General features: G+C 40.4%; 1 protein-coding gene across 11 annotated transcripts in view; it reads right to left on the bottom strand.

The window, feature by feature from the left end:
- LOC135577193 (splicing regulatory glutamine/lysine-rich protein 1-like) overlaps positions 1–20,593 on the bottom strand; it is a 101,329-nt gene that overhangs the window by 41,329 nt on the left and 39,407 nt on the right. For 9 of the 11 annotated variants that reach the window (XM_065045049.1, XM_065045054.1, XM_065045047.1 and 6 more), the window contains 6 exons: positions 20,205–20,369; positions 18,930–19,108; positions 18,178–18,308; positions 16,702–16,816; positions 11,846–11,965; positions 10,661–11,191 (listed from right to left, as the gene is read on the bottom strand). In XM_065045049.1, coding sequence (XP_064901121.1) covers positions 10,661–11,191; positions 11,846–11,965; positions 16,702–16,816; positions 18,178–18,308; positions 18,930–19,108; positions 20,205–20,369 — 1,241 coding nt within the window. The remainder of the gene's footprint in view (positions 1–10,660; positions 11,192–11,845; positions 11,966–16,701; positions 16,817–18,177; positions 18,309–18,929; positions 19,109–20,204; positions 20,370–20,593) is intronic. The other 2 variants (XM_065045048.1, XM_065045053.1) reach the window with 1 other exon arrangement.

Here is a 20,593-nt window from a genome sequence, read left to right as displayed (position 1 = left end):
TAAAGCTTCAGTCAACGTAAACATAGAACCCATCTCTATCAAAGTAAGATGACTCCTATCACCTCTTCATAGAGCAGGAAAAGCAGACAGGAAGAACCATCAAAAAAACCCAGGGAAGTTAAAAACTAATTGACAGGACACTTTAAGATACAGCACAAAAGCTACAGTTATGCATACCAGCTTTTGCCATTCACACCTAATTTATTTAATATTTAGAAAGGTCAAGAAAACAACAGTTATTAGATAAATTACAAAAGAATATTTTAAGATCTACCTAGTATGACTATCTAGATTTATACTCTGACAATATCATCTAGCCTGTCCTGCTGAAGCTGCACAGCACAAAAGTTCATAACTATTTTGTTCAGCAAGCTCTTAAGTTTGATTTGATCATTGGTAAACAAAAATAGAAAGTGACCTTGAAATAATGGAAAAAAACCCACAATCATTGATCAGCTGTTCACTGGTTAATATGCATCTCATTTTGAACATCCTCACATTTATCATCAACTTAATTTCAAATGAGGATATTGGAAATGAATATATTATTCTGATAGTGCTTCCACTTGGACTACATTGAGCATATCCCCACTTCATTTTGCTTTCCTGCATACATATCTGTGAGCAACCAAGTAAGTGCCCTAGTAATTGTGTTTAAACTAGAAACTGTTTATTAATGAAATCTAATTTTCAGTTTCTGCTTTTCATATTTCAAGTTGAAGAACTACTGCTGTGTCTGAGCATTCCTACCTCTATGTTACATCTGTCTACACAAATATGTTTGTGCACCTGTTTCTATTAACACTCTTAAGCAACATACAGCAAAATTTAAGAAAAAGAAGCTCGAAAACTTTGATATTGATCCCGTGTGTCTAAATCATATGCAGAACTAACATGCTTGTCTCAAGGGAAAAATCTCACAGGTTCATGACTGGAGGCAACTTCCTGTTGATTTAAATAAAACTCACTAGGAATGGCTCTGAGATTTGCCTTAGACCAACACTGGGTCTAGCATTGCTAGAATCTTTTAATTCTGAGACAGACAGAAGCTTTGGGGCAGAGAGATTTATGAACATCTGTCTCCAACTAGCAGTACTTGGAAGAATGGTGGCAGTGTGAACTAACTTCCTGGAAAGAGATATAGCTTTCAGGCTCTTCATATTCTGTTTGCCCCTAATTAAAGCACAATATTTTTTTGACCATGATGGAACCTGAGCCATGCTAATGCCAGTAGAAATTGCCAGTGGAATATGTAGGGTCCTTCTGCCTTCTTTAGGTTAAAAAAAACAACAACAAAAAGACAAAACAAAACAAAACAAAACAAAACAAAACCAACCAACCAAACAAAAAAAACCCTCCCACAAACAAACAAAAAACAAAACCGAAAACCAAACAGAAAAACTACTTAATGAGTAAGACTGTCTGGACTTGATATTACCACCTTAAGGTTGGGCCATTACTGGGTTATGAAGGAAGATACCACTTCAGCCATCAAGGAGTCTTCTCTTTGGACAAAGTCCCTACCTATCTCCTTTGCTAGTGTAAAAGACCGTAGTTCTTAGCATACGGTATGCGTGTGAGAGATGGTGGTTCTTAACACATGGCGTAAGTGTGGAAGGCTTAGATATTGTCTCAAAGCTTGCTTGCTAAAATAATATGCTTAAGGCCTGCTTGTTACAGAAAAATGCTTGCTCATGCTGCTTGCTTAATTGGGCCTGCTGTAAATGCTTAAATACAGTGAGTTAAAGCAGAAAATGTACGGTCACCGTGAATTGCTAAAACTCAAAGAATGCTTGAAGTTTGTGTAAGCTCAAGCAAAGCTCTAGCAATATCAGCCACCAATATCTGGGACCAGGCCTGCAGTTTGCTCAGGCAATGCCCACCAGCAACTGCCATAAAACGCCCAGGTTACGACTTGAGAGTGTGGCCATCCACCAGTGGGACCAAAACCTGTCACCTGAAACTGATGGACCTGAGACCCGAGTGCTGCCAGCACTACTGGGACCTGGACTCTGATACTGGCATCACCCGAGACCTGCAAACTGCCAGCGCTACCGGGGCCTGAAACCTGAGAGCTGTCCAACTGAAGATGGTGTTTGGATCCCTGGCGGTGAATATCTCTTGCTTAACTCTTGTTTATCTTCTCGCTTACTTGCTTAACTTTCCTCCTAATTTCCTCCCCCCCCTCTTACTCTGTTGCTCTAGCTTTAAGCGTAAAAAAAAAATAAAAAATAGATTGTTAGGTGACATCTGACCTCGTTTGTGTCTTAATCTCACTCTTGGGATCATTTTGAAACCTTCCCAAGCCCGAAATCAGACTGGGACTGCACAGCTAGACTGTAGATGCCTCTTGGAAAAGGAGCCTGATTCTCCTATTCCTCTGGTCTGTGTCCCTTCAGCTAGAAATCAAAAATAGCCATCTGATTTCTAGTACTTGCATGCCGTTTGTCAGTCAAGCAAGGCGAGCTGCCACATAGTTATTAGAATGTCTTGTATGTTCTATTCCACCTCCACCGCTTCTCCAAAAAGAAGACTAGAAGACTATTTTTCCAATATTTTACACTCTTCAGAAAAAGGATCTGCATCTTCAAAAATGGTCCAAACTCAATATTGCAGTGTAAATCCAGAGAGCTGAAATGACAGGTTGTTGGATAATCTCCTGAATGGTTTGTAACCATTTCAACTAGGCATCAAAGTAAACGGACACCCCTAAACACAAGCTAATTGGGACCTGGTAGCCCAACCTACTTTTCAGAATAACAAAATTACTGAGGTTGGAAGAGCTCCCTGGAGACCACCTAGTCCAAACTCCCACCCTCCCAAAACAGGATCAGCTAGAGCAGGTTACTCAGGGCCATGTCCAGTCAGGTTTTTAATATCTCCAAGGATGGAGGCTCCACAATCTTTCTGAGCAACCGGTTCCAGTTTGTCCAGAAAACACACAATTTAAACATGAGAAAAAACCCTTTTATTTCCCATATTTCCATATATGCCCATTGCCTCTTGCCCTGTCACTGGCTATCACTGAGAAGAGTCAGGCTCCATCTTCTTCACACTCTCCCATCAGGTATTCAGTATGCAGTGGTAAGATACCCTCTCAGCCTTCTCCAAGCTAAACAATCCCAGCCATCTCAGCCTCTCCTTGTATGACAGATACATATAAAAAACAATGTATTTCTCTTATCCTCCATCTTAAAAAATAACATTGTCCCTGTTTAATGGCATGTGTACAAAAAAAATAATTTTATATCAAAGCAGGGCTTTGTATTGAGTCCATTAGAAGACATACACTAAATTTCACTAGAATTCTCTGCCCAAATACATGACATTTGAGTTTCCTGTGATGCTTTCTGTTGTAGGAAAATAAGGAATTAGGATTTTAGGCCTATATCAGTGTTATAAGCTGTGCTGCTAAGGCTGAAAGTCTCAGCTTGTCCCCTGTATAGCCCTTACCCAGAACCAAGAGCATGGTTACCTTATGCTTGCTTTGTACCCTTAGTTGAGACATTGATAAATGCTATTCTTAGGGTTGCTGATTTCCGTGCTAGACTGATGAACTATGGATAACAAATGAGACAGGTAGAACTTCAAAAGAAGCTAGCCCTGCGACCCGATGACCTTTCATTTGGTACTTGCCAAGAAAGAAGAAGTGGAACCCGCAGACCACTGGGACGGAAGGAACCTGAGGATATCGACAGTGATAGATATCAACAGTGATAGATATCAACAGTGATAGACAGTGATAAATTTTGCTTAGTTGCATAATACCTGTTAGAACCCTATATAATGACTAGTTATACTGCTGTATGATTGTCACTCTCTGAGGAGGTGACCCAACGCTGCTGTTCCTGTGAATCTTCTACAATAAATATTGCTCAGAGTAACCCACAAGAGTTCGAGTCTCTATCCGGCGCCTACCTACTACCTTTTTTAGTTGGCACCCCACAGATGGGACTCTGCAGCACAAACTGAAACAACGGGACCTGGCCAGGGACAGGTGAGTTCGAGTCTCTCCTGTTCTCTCTATTTGTTTCTTTTCTTTATATTTTTTTTTAGAGTCCAAGTCTCTAAATATATTTACAAGGATGGGGGCTGGACCCTCAGTTCCTAAAAATACACCTTTGGCTGAAATGATTTCAAATTGGGGAAGATTGTCAGGAACCGCAGGGTTGCACATAAAAAGATTAATCGCCCTCTGCCAAGATGATTGGCCTTTTATAAGCAGAGTGGCTGGGGCTTCCCTTGATGATCGGTGGCCGATTTATGGTTCATTTGAAGAAACTAAATTGCAATCTCTCCGTAAAATCCTGGAGGACCGCCAGCCCCAACAAATGGACTATTTGTATTTGTGGTTTGACTATGCTGATATACGAAAACGAAAGCAACTCCAGAAGAGCATGAATAAATACCAATTACTTGCTTATCTGGATGATGAAATAAGTGACAATTCTAAGTCCAAAACTGATTCACCTGCAGGTATTTTCCCTATGACTTTATCCTATGTGGCTAATCCTAGAGCTGATCGTAGTAATGCTGGCAACCAGCCACCACTTTTCGGGTTAACTACACATTACCCCTGGAAACCAGGTTATCTTTTACTCTGGCATGATAAAATGCCGCGACTCCGTGATGACGCGGAGCGATGCTCTAAAATAATTCGAACTATTGCCCGAGATTACTCTCCCAGCTGGAATGATATGCAAACACTTTTGTCCGAATTATTTACACATGAGGAGAAACAAAAGATCCTGGCTAAAGATAAAGAATTGGCTGAACAGACACAGGGACGTAATCCCTGGCCGGAACAAGATCCAAATTGGAACTTACATGAGGAGGACCAAAAAGCTACCTATTTAGTCGCAATTGATAATCTGATTGAAGCAATTCGAAAGTGTGATGAAAAAGTGACTAATTGGTCAAAAGTTACAGAGTGCCAACAGGCTCCTGATGAACACCCGGGAGACTTTTGGCACCGCTTAAGAAAAGCTTTAATACAGTATGGAGGAATGACCGAAGATGATTTTCAAGAACCATTTGCTATTAGCATTTTTGTCAATCAGTCAGCCCCTGATATTCGAAAACATTTTCAAAAACATATGCCTGGCTGGCAAGCAGAGAATTTACAAAAAAGTTCTCTCTGTTACTAATTTTGTGTATAATGGCCGTACAGAAGAGCAACAACGTAAGCTACAATTAGAAAGGGAGGCTGAGCGCCTTCGGCAGGAGAAAGAACGTGAGGTCGAACGTAGACAGTATCGGAGAGAAAGACAGGAGGATATGAACTTATTAGCTGTAGCTATAGCTCAGGGGGTTTCCGCAACTCGGGGACGTGGGTATCCCCGAGGAGTCCGAGGGGTATTCCGAGCTCGCTTCCCTCGGGGCCGGGGACTCCTCGGCAGAGGAATCGGGATGGGAAGTTCCTTTCCACCTATGGGGGGTTCTTTCCCTGTTACAAACCCTGCTGTTACCAACCCTACGAATGACACAATGCAATTAACCTGTTTTTGGTGTGGTAATTTAGGACACATGCAACGTGAATGCCCGTTGCGACCCCAATATCAACCAGGAGCTACTTTACCTGCACCTGCTGCCACTGCTGGTAGTCAACTTGGTGGTATTACTGACGCCCCTTCTGCTCCACCGCCTCCATATCGTCGTAGCTACTCTCAGTAAGCATTGCATAATGACCTTAGAAATTTCCTCTACAGGCCATGTCTTAGCTGATGTTAATGGAAAATCAGTCTCTTTCTTAGTAGATACTGGGGCTACACTCTCGCTTCTCAACTTTGACGTGCCACAAATATCGCAGGAAATGATTGCTATCAAGGGTGTTACAGGCTCTGTGCCTAACCATGCTCTCTCTAAACCACTCCCTGTTACTTTAGGCGATAAAGTTACATGGGCTCGCTTTATTGTTGCACCGGGGGCACCGACTTCTTTGCTGGGACGAGATCTCTTACAAGAGTTTGGCACTCAATTGACCTATGGTAAAGGTAAAGCTAAATTGATTTTTATTGGAAGTGTTTTCACTCTAGATCATACTCCGAAGAAAGAAGTGGCCATTCCGTGGGAATTGCGGAATGTCCCTTCTGGACTTTGGAGTCGTACAACTAAAGATATTGGTCTTTTGAAGTCTGCGCTGCCGGTTGTTATTAAAACTAAAGGTGGTCCCCCTCCTGCTATTAAGCAATATCCAATACCAGCTGTTGCATTACCGAGTTTGCGAAAACAAATTCAAACCTTTCTCGATGAAGGGATTCTAAAACCTGTTATGAGTCCATTTAATACCCCAATTCTTCCAGTTAGTAAAAATCGACTGGATGAGGATGGATACCCTGAGTACCGTTTTGTACAAGATTTACGGGCTATCAATGATTATGTTGAAGCTCCGCACCTAGTTGTACCAGATCCAAGTTTAATTTTAACCGAGATTCCATCTTGGGTGCACTGGTACACTGTTTTAGATCTGACAGGAGCTTTCTTTAGCATACCTGTAGCAGAAGAAAGCCAACCTTTGTTTGCCTTCACTTGTGAAGGTCGCCAATTGACTTGGACTCGGCTCCCTCAAGGCTTTACTGCTTCCCCTACCTTGTTTTTTCAAATTCTCAAATATGATCTCCAAGATATTGAATTGCCAAACAAATCTGCACTGATTCAATATGTTGATGATTTACTTGTTGCTAGCCGAACTCGAGAGGCCTGTGCAATTGATACAGAGCACCTTTGCATTCGACTGTATCATAAGGGTCATCGTGCCTCATTAGCTAAGTTACAATTCTGTGAACCAGAGGTAAAGTACCTGGGCTTTGTTTTAGCAGGAGGAGTTTGAAAGATTGATCCCGACAGAATCAATACTATTCTTCAAATTACATCACCTGTTACTAAAAAACAAATGAGAGCTTTCCTTGGCCAAGCTGGGTTCTGTCGACCATGGATTTTAGGGTTTAGCGAACTAGCTAGACCACTTATTGAAACTACAAAGGACAAAGCTCCAGAGCCAATTGTCTGGACGCCAGAATTGTCTGATGCCTTTGCATCTTTGAAGCAAGCTCTAGTCACAGCCCCAGCTTTAGGCCTGCCAAATTACTCTAAACCTTTCACTTTGTATGCTACCGAGAAGGGTGGCATTGCAAAGGGGGTCCTAGTACAACCTCATGGACCCTATGAAAGACCTGTGGGTTATTACTCAGTTGCTCTTGACCCAGTTATTAAAGGGTCACCACATTGTCTTAGATCAGTAGCAGCAGCTGAGGAGTTAGTGAAAAAAGTTCGCCCACTTGTTTTGGGTCACAAATTGATTGTTGCCGTGCCTCATGAAGTTGAACTTTTACTAACCTGATATGCTACCAAGTCTCTCTCACCGCAGCGCACACATCGATACGAAGCCATCCTGTTACTGACTGATAATATCTCTTTAAAACGGTCAAAACCCTTAAACCCATCTACCCTTCTACTTGAGGTGCACCTTTCCAATGACCCACACAACTGTGTGCAATTTGTCACCACTTATTCTAAAACCAGAGAAGATTTGCAAGATGTTCCTCTCACCCACCCTGACCTTAACCTGTTCACAGACGGATCAAGTTATTATCTGCATGGTAAGCGTTTTACTGGTTTTGCTGTTGCCACTGAAAATCGCGTACTTTTTGCTGAACCTCTCTCTCCAGCGCTTGGAGCACAAGCCGCAGAACTAATTGCCTTGACTCGTGCTGCAACCTTTGCTAAAGGTCTCCGAGTTAATATCTATACAGACTCTAAGTACGCTTTTGGCATTTGTCATTCTGTTGGCGCACTTTGGAAAGAACGCGGTTTTTTGACCTTCGCCGGCCGTACTATTGCTCATGGACAATTAATTCATGATTTGCTACTCGCTATCCAGGAACCGCGAGGAATTGCTGTTATTTACATTCCTGCTCATACTAAATGCCTCGATTCTTTCGCTCATGGCAACGCCTTGGCCGACTCTGCGGCGAGAGCGGCGGCAGTCCACGAAGTATCTCCTGCTATGACTGTGGTTGCTACTCTTCTTCCTTTTCTTGTTGGTCCTGCCCTTTATGATGAACTGGATGAAGAAGAGCTCAACAAATGGAAACGCTGGGAAGCAACGCAACAGGACGGCATTTGGAAACTAGGTGATAAACCCTTATTGCCTATGAGGTATGTCCTTCCTCTAACTCGCTGGATTCACGATCCTACTCATGGGGGGCCTGAAGCTGTAGCTTCTAAAATCCAACAGTTGTGGGCAGAGCCTGGAGTTTACAGTGCTGCAAAACACCTGACTGACTCTTGTACTCTTTGCAAGAAATATGGGGTCACAAAGGTCACAACAGTCCCTGGCAAGCGGCCGCCTGCTTACTTTCCTTTCCAGAAACTGCAAATTGATTTCGCAGAACTCCCCCCTTCTATGGGATATAAGTACATTCTTGTTATTGTTGGTCAACTTTCGCACTGGGTGGAAGCCTTTCCTACTCGCAAGAACGATTCGAAAATTGTGGTTAAGACCCTGCTTCGTGATATCATTCCGAGGTACGGTATCCCTGAAATTATTGATTCTGATAGGGGACCGCACTTTACTGCTGCTGTTCTAATGCAAGTTTATGTTGCTCTTGATATACAGGCTGCCTTTCACACGCCCTACCATCCACAATCTTCTGGACAGGTAGAGCGGGTGAATCGCACTATTAAAGATCGTTTGGCAAAAGTCAGTGCAGACACAGGTCTCAAATGGCCTGAGGCATTACCGCTCGTTTTATGGGATCTTCGTACAACTCCTCATGCTACTACTAAACTCAGCCCTGCTGAAGTTTTGTTTGGGCGAGTTTTGGCAGTACCGTTTACCTTTATGTCTGCCAAAACTGCCCTCCTGGAAGGGGACGAGGCAGTAACGCAGTACTTGCTCTATCTGCAAAACAGTTTTGATCGGATCAAAAATTATATGCATTGGTATCAAGGGGTGACACCAGAAATTCAAGAATTGCGTAACCTATCTCAGATTGTTTTACAGAATTGAATGGTCTTAGACATTTTGCTAGCTTCGCAAGGAGGTGTCTGTACCATGCTAAAGTCCAGTTGCTATATGTATATCGATCAGAGTAAGCGATTGATTACTGAAGTGGATAAAATCTGGGAAGTTAGTCATGTTATGCAGCAAATTCAATGAGATGACGCTAACTGGGGTATCACAGACCTGTGGCAACGGATGACTTCCTGGTTTCTTGATCTCGGAACGTTAGTGAAGAAGATTTTTATGATTGTCATTGTCATTGTAATTGTCTTTGTGATCATTTTTGTTTTGATTCAATGTATGTCAATGTTTTGTAATTGTTGCTGTAATCTCTTGAATCAACAGAAGCTTTATTATCGTTATCAGTAAATTGGGAAATTTTAAAGAGAAAATGGGGGACTGTTGTAGGAAAATAAGGAATTAGGATTTTAGGCCTATATCAGTGTTATAAGCTGTGCTGCTAAGGCTGAAAGTCTCAGCTTGTCCCCTGTATAGCCCTTACCCAGAACCAAGAGCATGGTTACCTTATGCTTGCTTTGTACCCTTAGTTAAGACATTGATAAATGCTATTCTTAGGGTTGCTGATTTCCGTGCTAGACTGATGAACTATGGATAACAAATGAGACAGGTAGAACTTCAAAAGAAGCTAGCCCTGCGACCCGATGACCTTTCGTTCGGTACTTGTCAAGAAAGAAGAAGTGGAACCCGCAGACCACTGGGACGGAAGGAACCTGAGGATATCGACAGTGATAGATATCGACAGTGATAGATATCAACAGTGATAGACAGTGATAAATATCAACAGTGATAGACAGTGATAAATTTTGCTTAGTTGCATAACATCTGTTAGAACCCTATATAATGACTAGTTATACTGCTGTATGATTGTCACTCTCTGAGGAGGTGACCCAACGCTGCTGTTCCTGTGAATCTTCTACAATAAATACTGCTCAGAGTAACCCACAAGAGTTTGAGTCTCTATCCGGCGCCTACCTACTACCTTTTTCACTTTCTTAAATAGCAGGATGCTTAAAGGGAAGCATAACTGTTGCAAACTAGATTATGAATTTTTTATAACATCCAGCTAACTACACTTGCTATTTGACATTAGGAACTGTGTCTTCCACCAAGGCTCTTATATAAGCTGTACTGGGGTTGTGTGGCAAGGCTTTGGTAGCGAAGGAGGGGGCTACAGGGGGTGGCTTCTGTGAGAAGCTGCTAGAAGCTTCCCCTATGCCTGACAGAACCAGTGCCACCCAGCTCCAAGACAGACCCACCCCTGGCCAAGACTGAGCCAATCAGCAACAGTGGTAGTGCCTCTGTGAGAACATATTTAAGAAGGGGGAAAAAACTGCTACACAACAGCAGCCAGGAGAGAGAGGTGAGAATATGTGAGAGAAACAACCCTGCGGACACCAAGGTCAGTGAAGGAGGAGGGGGAGGAGATGCTCCAGGCATAGGAGCAGAGATTTCGCTGCAGCCTGTGAAGACCATGGTGAGGCAGGTTGTCCCCCTGCAGCCCAAGGGGGTTAACGGTGGAGCAGATATCCTTCTGCAGCCTGTGGAGGACTGCAGCCCATGGGAAGGACTTAAATTTTTTCATGGTGCATCACTGTACTGACAAGTCCAAAAAAGCATAAACATTTCTAAACAAACCTGCTGGAGCTACGAGATCTTCTTGAAGAGCTATAGCTTCTTGGCGGTGTTTTGGATCTCTTATCTTTCTTCTTTTTATCATCTCCCTCTTTTTCACTTTCTTGCTCCTTATCCTTGTCTTTTTCCTTTTCGTTGTCTCTGTCCTTGTCTTTGTCCCCTCTGTCCTTATCTCCCTCCATAATCTTCTCTCCGTTCTTCTCCCCCTCTTTCTTAACATCATCTTTTTCCTTGTTCTGGTCTTCATCTTCCCTGTCTTTTTCCTTATCCTTATCTTTGTCCTTTTCCCTGTCCCTATCTTTGTCCTTATCCTTGTCCCTGTCTCTGACTCTCTCTCGATCTTTGTTTTGCTCTTTCTCTCTCTCCCTGTCCTTCTGCTTATCCTTATCCCTGTTTCTCTCTTTATCTCGCTCTCTTTCCCTTTCTTTGTCTCTGTCCCGGTCTCTCTCCTTCGCTTTGTCCCGGTCTCTCTCTTTCTCCCTTTCTTTGGACTTTTCTTTTTCCTTGACCTTTTCTTGGTCTCTTTTCTTGTCCCTGTGAAAAGCCAAACACAAAGCATTAATTCATCTTTGAACTTTCCAATAAAAATTACAGCTACCTCTTTATCATAAATTAATAGTCCAAAAGAAAATATGTGTCTCTGCTGAAAAATAGTAATTATGCAAAATTTTAATTTTCCACCCCTGTTCACCATGAAATAATATGTCTTTTCACATCACAGCTACGTTACTATACATACATACATTTTCTACATTTTATCAGGAGTGAGACAAAGCTTATGTACAAAAACTTTATATGAAACATCATCCACTTTTTTGTGTGCTGTACAGGCTACACAGAACATTCCTCATTTGTTGGTTAGTCTGACAATTAAATTTAGCTATTTTTGATCAACTTGCATGTAAACTAGACTTTGGTATCAAAGTTTAGGTACCTCAGTGTTGTGGTTTAACCCCCGTAGGCACCATATGAGTTACTATAAAGAAAATTAACTATATCCCAGCCAAAACAAGTACACTCAGCATAAAAATTTACTTTCTTTTGTCCCATAAACAAAGCCTAGGGACAGGCTAAAGCATTTAGAGATTCTATCCTTTTCCATCACCTAAATGGTTTATTAGATTTTTTTCAAAAACTTTGTACTGTGTGCTAAGAACAAGAGTATCATTTCTTAGGAATGGAACTCACCGAGAATGAGAGCGACTTCTTGATTTCCACCTTTCCCTAGATCTTGACCGTTTTTTCAGGGGACTTCTGGATCCGCGTCTGTCCTTGTGTCTTGAGACGGATCTGTTGCCAGATCTACTTCTATATGAACAACGGCATAAGAAAAATACTTTAATATTGAAACTTCATAAAAAATAGGTCAACCAAGAAGGTAAAAAACCCCACATAAATCTTGCCGTACTACATAAAATTATATAGAGTAACACCTCAGTAATATGCTGCCTACCAACATTTTTGTAAATATGGATACTTTAAGCTTCACCAGGTACACATGCTCTCCTTTGAAACAACGGACCATTTAAGTAATACTTATGTTTCATAACTTCCATTTTCTGGGCCAAATCACTTATTGCAGTCTTGGTCCAGCCTTACAATTTAATTTAACTTAAAAAAAAAAGAACCCCACTATCTACGGCTCAGTATTTAGTCAAGTTACCTTTTCAGCAGAAAGGATACGTTAGCACAGATTTGAATTATAAGAGTTCTCAAGAAAAGGAATAAGCATTTACTACACGATAAATAAGGAATGCAAATGATGTGCAGGTACTCCAACAGAAATACAATTAAAGTCTTCTGATAAACATATATAGTATAGTTTCAGATTTTATGAAGAAAACAAGACTTTTAAAAATTACTATACTATTACTATACAAATATTCCCTATATTTGGAAGACCATATACCCAAGGAAAACAAAAACAAGCTGAATTTGAACATTAAGTTTCAAAAGAACACATCAATGGATACTTTGCCTGAGAGGTTAAAGTACAATGAAGTTAATCTTACCAAAGACAGAAATTCATGTATATTACTCAATAAATCCTGAAGAACAGGGAAAGGCAAAAAAATACCAGTTCCACCTGTCTTCTGCAGGTCAAGACACACAGAGCAAGATATACTGAGAGGCAATCATTTTTACCTGTAGCTTTGCTCCACGTACCAGTGTAGAAATATAAGCTAATTACAAGAAAATAAATTACAATTTAGTCCAAATAAGACCTTGAATAAATTTTATATCAGAGAGACAAAAGCGATTTAGGGGTTTTATAAAACAGTAAAACTGGAAAGTGGTAAGAACATCTTATTCTTAGGGACGAAATTGCCTCAAGAGATCAGACTGGCCTTTTTTCAGCATGTTCTCAAAACTGACAGTAACAGTGGTAAAATAATTAAAAATATATAACTATCAACAATTGTTTTAAGCACAGGTTTTTTGCAAGTAAAAAAAAAATGCAAATTTATCTTCTAAAAATCAATTTGGTTTGTGTCAGTACAAAATAGCACTGAGATTTCTGCAGTGTTACACAAAACAAAGACTGTTTTTCAGCTATGTCCTGAGTTAGAGAAACAGAAGCAAGCAATAAGGAAATGAACCAATGATTCTTCGTGCATTAAAAAGGTACCCAATGTTTTGATGTCATTAGATAACGTTGTCGTGGTTTAACCTGAGCTAGCAATACAACCACAACAGCTGCTTGCTCACCCTCCCCCCCCCCTAACAGGGGAGAGAAACAAAAGGGAAGGGAGAAACTTGGACTGAGATAAACACAGTTTAATAAAATAACAAAATACACTAGTAGTAAATATATATATATATATGTCCTGGTTTTGTTAAAAACAAGACCAGTTCTCTTTTAGTGATTTTCCTTTCAGCTAAGTTCTTCTAGGTGACTGTACTTTTCTGAGTTTTAGCCTGCATATTTTTCCTCGGATGCTGTACTCGGTGCTGATAAGAAGACCAACGGAATGCTGAAGAAGCACATGTTTGGATTTATTACTATGCTACCCAAGAAAGACTGATAAGTTTTCCCACTTTCCGTTATGAGGGGGCGTGTTTAAGGAGAGGTGGATGGAACAGGTGACTAGAACTGACCAACTGAGGATCAACTGAGTATTCCATCCCATAATCATCATACTCCCTATATAAGAGGGTGATCATGAGGGTCAAGCTCTCTTCGACCGTGGCCGGCATCTAGAGAGGACCCTGCCTGTGATCTATAGGCCTCAGGCACTGTAATCCCTGCAACCAGTTTCCGGTTTTCTGTGAAGTCCCGTCCATGACTTCCGGGTGCCTGACCTGCACCTGCTGGAGCCACGCCAGCTCTGCACACCCAGCTCCTGCTGCTGGAGTGACACCAACTCCACATCGAGCATTCAAGATTGGTTTTGTATATTTTGTATATATTGTCTATTTATTAGTAGCATTAGTAAAAGCCTTTAAAACCTTCCAACTTCCAAGTCTAAGTCTCTCTTCTTTCATCCTTATCTTTCCTATCATCTTTCCGATCTAAAGGAAAAGGGGTGGAGGAAGGTGAGGGGGTAAGAGGGAGCATCTGCCACGGTTTATTGCCGTCTTGCCTTAAACCTTGACAATATATATATTAGAAATAAAAGATACTCAAGGCAATTCCTCATGAACACGCTGAGCAGCCAGTCCTAGGAAATGGCACCTGGTCACACAGCTGATCCCAGATAGAGAGAAGGGAGGAAAAAGGCAGAAAAGCCCAGAGGCCTCTGCAAAATGGCAAAAGGCCAAGCTAAACGTCCTGACCGAAACTTCCCTGGCTACCACCAGAGAGAGAGAGATAGTGGAAGAAGAGAAAAAGGGGGGAGAAACCAGAAGGGCCCCACTCTTAAATCTGGAGCATGATGCTAATGGGATGGAATACTCTCATTGATCAGTCTAGATGTCAGTTAAGCTCTGCCCCATTCGTGCCCCCTTCCTCGATGCCTCAGACCTGTGGGCAGAGTGCTCAGAATGTCCTTAACTCTGTGCTGGGGTGTTATCTCTTGTTCTCAGACTAAGTCCAAATAATGAGCGTGCTGGCTATGAAAAAGAAAAGTTTCTAACTGCACAAAGAAAATTAACCCATTTTCAGTCAAACCAACACACATGTACTGCGTAACACTATTACAAAACTGAAGCCTGCACTTAGATCATATTTATTTGGTAGTATAACTGATGTGGTGTGTCCCTCTGGCCAGCTTTTATGTAAGTAAAAGAATTCTAGTCGCCCCATTAAAAAACAATGGATGAAACAATGCAACAGTGCTGTTGCTGCAACACTGACAACACTTACGTTTACAAAGCGGAAGCTATCAAATACATTGAGATGGGTTTTATTTGTTTGGGTTTTTTGTTTGTTTGTTTTTGTTGTTGTTTTGTTTGGTTGGTTTGGGTTTTTTTTGTTTGTTTTGGTTGTTTTGGTATTTAATAGAGCCAAATATCTTTAGACTGATTATGTAAATGAGCAGAAGACATTAAGACATTCCTGACACTGAACCATTTCAGGAAGCATTTGTAAGTCTCACATAACAAGGCACTCTCAGTCTTGGAAAAAAAAAAACTTAATGGGTAACCTTGAAGAGTGATCTAGTAATTTTATTTCCTCCTATATTTCAAAGCCTGTTTCAGAACGGAAAAACTTAGCAAAGCAAACTCACTCTGAAGAATGAAAAAGCGCCCCTAAAGCTTTTTTTCTTCTACCTTTTTTAAAAAAAATATAGCTTTACAATTACAGTAAAAATACTACATTTGTTAACTACATGTTTAGAAGTTCAGGACAGCAGGAACTGTCTACTAGCAAAACCAGTCAGCCTATATGTTCAGGGTGTTAAAAGTAAACTAAATGTTCCATTCACAAAAAACAAATAACTATTTATTTTTAAAACACAGAGGTCACAAAGTGAAATTATGCTACATGGCACAAAATATACCATGATACCATAGAAATAGTTATGTCACATGGTTACCTTCTAGTATGTTTTACTTGAAAATAAAACTGGGAGGAGTGGCTGACATGCCAGAAGGCTGTGCTGCCATCCAGCGAGACCTGGACAGGCTGGAGAGTTGGGCAGGGAAAAATTTAATGAAATATAACAAGGGCAAGTGTAGAGTCTTGCATCTGGGCAGGAACAACCCCAGGTTCCAGTATAAGTTGAGGAATGACCTGTTAGAGAGCAGTGTAGGGGAAAGGGACCTGGGGATCCTGGTGGACAGCAGGATGACCATGAGCCAGCACTGTGCCCTTGTGGCCAAGACGGCCAATGGCATCCTGGGGTGTATTAGAAGAGGGGTGGTTAGTAGGTTGAGAGAGGTTCTCCTTCCCCTCTACTCTGCCCTGGTGAGACCACATCTGGAATATTGTGTCCAGTTCTGGGCCCCTCAGTTCAAGAAGGACAGGGAACTGCTGGAGATAGTCCAGCACAGGGCAACAAAGATGATTAAGGGAGTGGAGCATCTCCCTTATGAGGAAAGGCTGAGGGAGCTGGGTCTCTTTAGCCTGGAGGAGACTGAGTGGTGACCTCATTAATGTCACGAGGATGGAGCTAGGCTCTTCTTGGTGACAACCAACGGTAGGACAAGGGGTAATGGGTTCAAACTGGAACACAAGAGGTTCCACTTAAATTTGAGAAGAAACTTCTTCTCAGTGAGGGTAACAGACACTGGAACAGGCTGCCCAGGGGGGTTGTGGAGTCTCCTACTCTGGAGACATTCAGAACTCACCTGGACACATTCCTGTGTAATCTCACCTGCTCCAGCGGGGGGATTGTACTAGATGATCTTTTGAGGTCCCTTCCAATCCCTAACATTCTGTGATTCTGTCAAAGTAATCCTGAAAACATTTAGCATTTAGAGGGAAAGAGTATCTGTTCAGAGTCAAAGCTTCGAGTTACTCTGATTTGGTCAGTGTAAGTTACTAATCTTCTCTGAAAGGATACTTGTCTCATAACTCAGTAAGAAATCTCAGTAACCACCACCACTCGAAAAAAACAACAGTGTAAGCTCTTAGTCCAAAATAAAAAAAACATACCAACCTGTGTTTTGAATGTGATCTTTTCCTTCTAGATCGGGATTTTGAGCTAGACCTGGATTCTGAACGAGAATGGGAACGAGATTGACCGCCTTTTCTTTCACTGCTCTTTCCAGACTCTGAGAGGAAAAAACCACTTTGCAGTGTAAGCTCAGAACATTTAAAGATCCCAGTTAATAATCTGGCACAAGTGGAATGTACCACACATAGTGCAAGAGGCCTATGCTTTGCACATCTTCCTTCTTTGCAAATATCCTTCAGAAACATCCAAGAAAGTCATTGCATATACTCGTTGAGTGCAGCCATCCTGCAGCAGTATACATAAACCAGATAATTATAAACAGCTAGCTCTGTTAGGAATGGGATTTATGTTGCTGCCACAATGCACAAGATTACAACACGTTCTCCTCTGGTGTGTTATTTAAAATAACTACTTTTTTTTTTTTTTTTAATAACCTTGGAAGAATAGAGTAAATTTAGAGGGCTTAATTCTGAAAACAAGCATAACATGTAAATAATAATTAGTACTTTTTATACTTTTAGATATTCCAACCACTGTAAAAATATTGAAGTTCTATTCCTCAAACACTTTTTTGGGGGAGGAAGGGATGGAGAGAAGGTGAAAAGTTTGATACAAAGGCCAAGAAGTCAACAGAAAGCTTCCCAGTGACCTCAGCAGACTTTTGTTCAGACTCCAGAAGATTATTATTCTGCTGCTTAACACTGAGTAAATGTTAGAACTATTTTTCTCCTAACCCTAAAAAATTACAGAAAATACTTCCCCATTCTCCCCACCCAAGCCAATACAAACAAGCTCAAGACCCTCCACTATGTAACCTACGTAAGTCAATGTCTGAGTTTCTTGCTGATTAAAAGAAAAAGGAGGATTTCAATTGAAAGTTTAATAAGTTGAGAGTTTTTTATGCTGTGGTTTTGCAATCAGTTTAAGTCAGCATAAATCAGCACTGAAATGTCTGTCTAACCACTCAACCCACCAACACCTTCTTCCTTGACCTGGCATTTCAGTGTTAACAGGGATCAGGGAACCAATCTGAATGAAAAAAGTCCATTATAATACATTAAGATTCATTCTTTGATCCCATTTGCTATGAGGATGCACAGTCTTGAGCCAGCATGAAAAAGAGCATAGCACAGTGACAAAATTAACCTGCTAAAGGAAAGCATAATATTGCTGTTTTCAGCAGTGTGCTTCCTCCCTCTGACCATGAAACTATGGCATTAATGGGTGCTAGAGGAGAACAACACAATGTATCTAAAAATAAAATATGATGAAATAAAAAGTCGGCTTCATTCTACTGCTTTGTTGCATGAAGACAATTTTAGTTATTTTCTTTTGTTTCCCCCTATGCATGTTCTTCACCTTTGAGTACCCTTTTCCTGTGTTTGAAAGTGCTCTTAAAAGCATATGCCAAGGTATACACAGAACACATCTGTTAGGTAACGAACATAATATACCTACCTGGCTCAATAGCAGCAGATATGAAAGACTGGGCTTCCCTTACTCTCTTCATCACTTCTTCCAGTTCCTTGGCAGCAGCTTGTGGTGTCATTTCAGGAGGCTTCACTATTGCATTATTGGAGTGATTTATTCTAAATTAAAGAAAAATAAAATCTTTAACTCCCAAACTCTTGAAAAGCGAAAATGAAAAATAAATAATAAAACACCTCAACTTCCACGTATGACTAAAAACTTCAAAGTTCAGCAAAACTACAGATTTTTCCTAACAACTAAGTATCTGAAATGTCTGTCTTTTATTGCTTTCAAATCTTAACACTTTTAAATAAATGCAGGAAAATATTTTGTGTTAAAATTTTTTCTAGTAGAAGTCTGAAAATCTGTTTCTCAATTTCAAATCAAATCTCTACATAATTTCAAATCAAATCTCTACATTAAGGCCTGATAATTACATACACATTATATATAAAGCTTAATTAGTACCAAGGACTTTGCAGATTGTCTCACTATTATGGCTTTCACTAACTCGAGATTAGATGTAGAAATATTTTACTCGATGCCATCCCTATTCTTCTTGGAGAAAGTTATATCCAACCTTGAAATTGGAGTTCATAAAAGTGTTCCAGTTTACTAACAATATGTCCTTATATTGAAAAATATTAATCACAGCAGTTTCCTGCACATCAGAGTCATGAATGTATAAGGATACTAAGAAATATCTCATTCAATATTCATATTGTTAATTAATTTCTTACTTGAGTGGCCTGTCTCCAAACATAACTCCATTAAAGGCAAGAGCTCGAGGTACAGAATTTTGGTCTGCAAATTCCACAAAAGCAAATCGTGTTGGTTGCGTCTCATCACCTGCCATTCGCACAAATTTGACTTCTCCAACTTGCTTAAAGAATTCAAGCAGCTGATCTGCTGTTGTAGTCTAGAAAGAGTCAAAGAGCTCAGCTGAAGTAAAATATATAATGAAAACCACTTATCCAACATATCAGGTAATCTAAGAGCTACAGATTTTGGAAAGACATCTCACCATTATTACAGAGGTGACATGAGTTTATTAATGCTACACTTTAAGAGAGAAAGGTATTTTTTTTCTTCCATTAATCCAAAGAATATACTATAATTTACAATAGTGCAGCCACAAGCTCTGAAGTCCTGCATCTAGGTTAAAAAAGAACTTGCACAGGACTTTGCACTTTTCGGGCAACTCATTTGAAATAATGGATGAGGAATTTCCTTATACACCTATGTCCAAGCTACTGATTGTGAATTTTGATCAATTAAAAAAAAAATTCAAACAGTATTACAAGACTTTGCTTTTATCTGTTTTTCTACTAGCTTCCAGCTTGTTTTATTTTATTGTGATCAATGGTACTTTTACAGTAGCTACTTTGGCAGTCAAAAAAAAACCCCAAAATCAAATATTTATATTGCATCAGTCAAAAGCAAATTATTTTTCAAATAATTCAATCAACTGCTAAAAAAAACTACAAACAAACAAACAAACAAAACCCCAACACACACACACACACACACACACAAAACCAAAAACAAAAAACCAAAACCAAACACAAAAAAAACCCAAATTTCTGACAGACCCAACTTTCCTGTCAGAGAAACTTGAAGGTTTTTATGCTAAGTTTGCAGCTTCCACTAGGAAAAAAATCATTCCTTCTTACTGTACTTAAGCAACTGCAGAGTGTTCTGGAGGATGGCTACCATGATCTTATGACTTCTGAGGCACTGTTCAGCTAACACAACCCAGCTGGACATTTGATCAACACACAGAGTGCGATTTCTCTGGTATCCTGCTAGAATGAATTCCAGAGTCTGGCCTGATCTGATTGGCAAAGGAGCATTTGGAATTTGAAATATCACTAGTAACCAATAAGAGTATTCTATTGTGTTGTTTAAATTCCTACTACCATCAACTAACGAAAACTCTTAAAATGTAAGTTTACAATTAATATATTACAATTTTACATCTTCCATTAGTATTGCCAATAAAAAAAAAAAGCTACCTGTGAATTCAAGTTTCCTACGTAGACTGTTCTTCTGATTTCATCAATTTTGGATGGGTCCACATTTCCCATAATTGGTGGCTGTGGTATTTCTCCTAGTGCCGTTATGTTAGGCTCCAATGCTGCTGCTGGTATAGCCCCCAAAGTGCCAAGTGAAACACCAAGCTGGAAAACACAAAACAGACTATGCTTTGCAACCAAGCACTGGTGGGAGATACTTCCCTTGTTAATACTTGCCTGCCTTTGTGCATTTCTGTAAAATAAATCTAATAAATACAGGCAAGGATTTCAACTGTAAGGTCACAGCTTAGTACTGTATTGGGTTTATGTGGCAAGGTTTTGGTAGCGGAGGAGGGGGCGACAGAGGTGGCTGCTTTGAGAAGATGCCA

This window comes from Columba livia, chromosome W (genome assembly GCF_036013475.1).
Source record: "Columba livia isolate bColLiv1 breed racing homer chromosome W, bColLiv1.pat.W.v2, whole genome shotgun sequence".
In the NCBI taxonomy this organism is placed as follows: Eukaryota; Metazoa; Chordata; class Aves; order Columbiformes; family Columbidae; genus Columba; species Columba livia.
The sequence above is the reverse complement of the archived record's forward strand: the minus strand, read 5'-3'. Positions and strand labels throughout refer to the sequence as shown.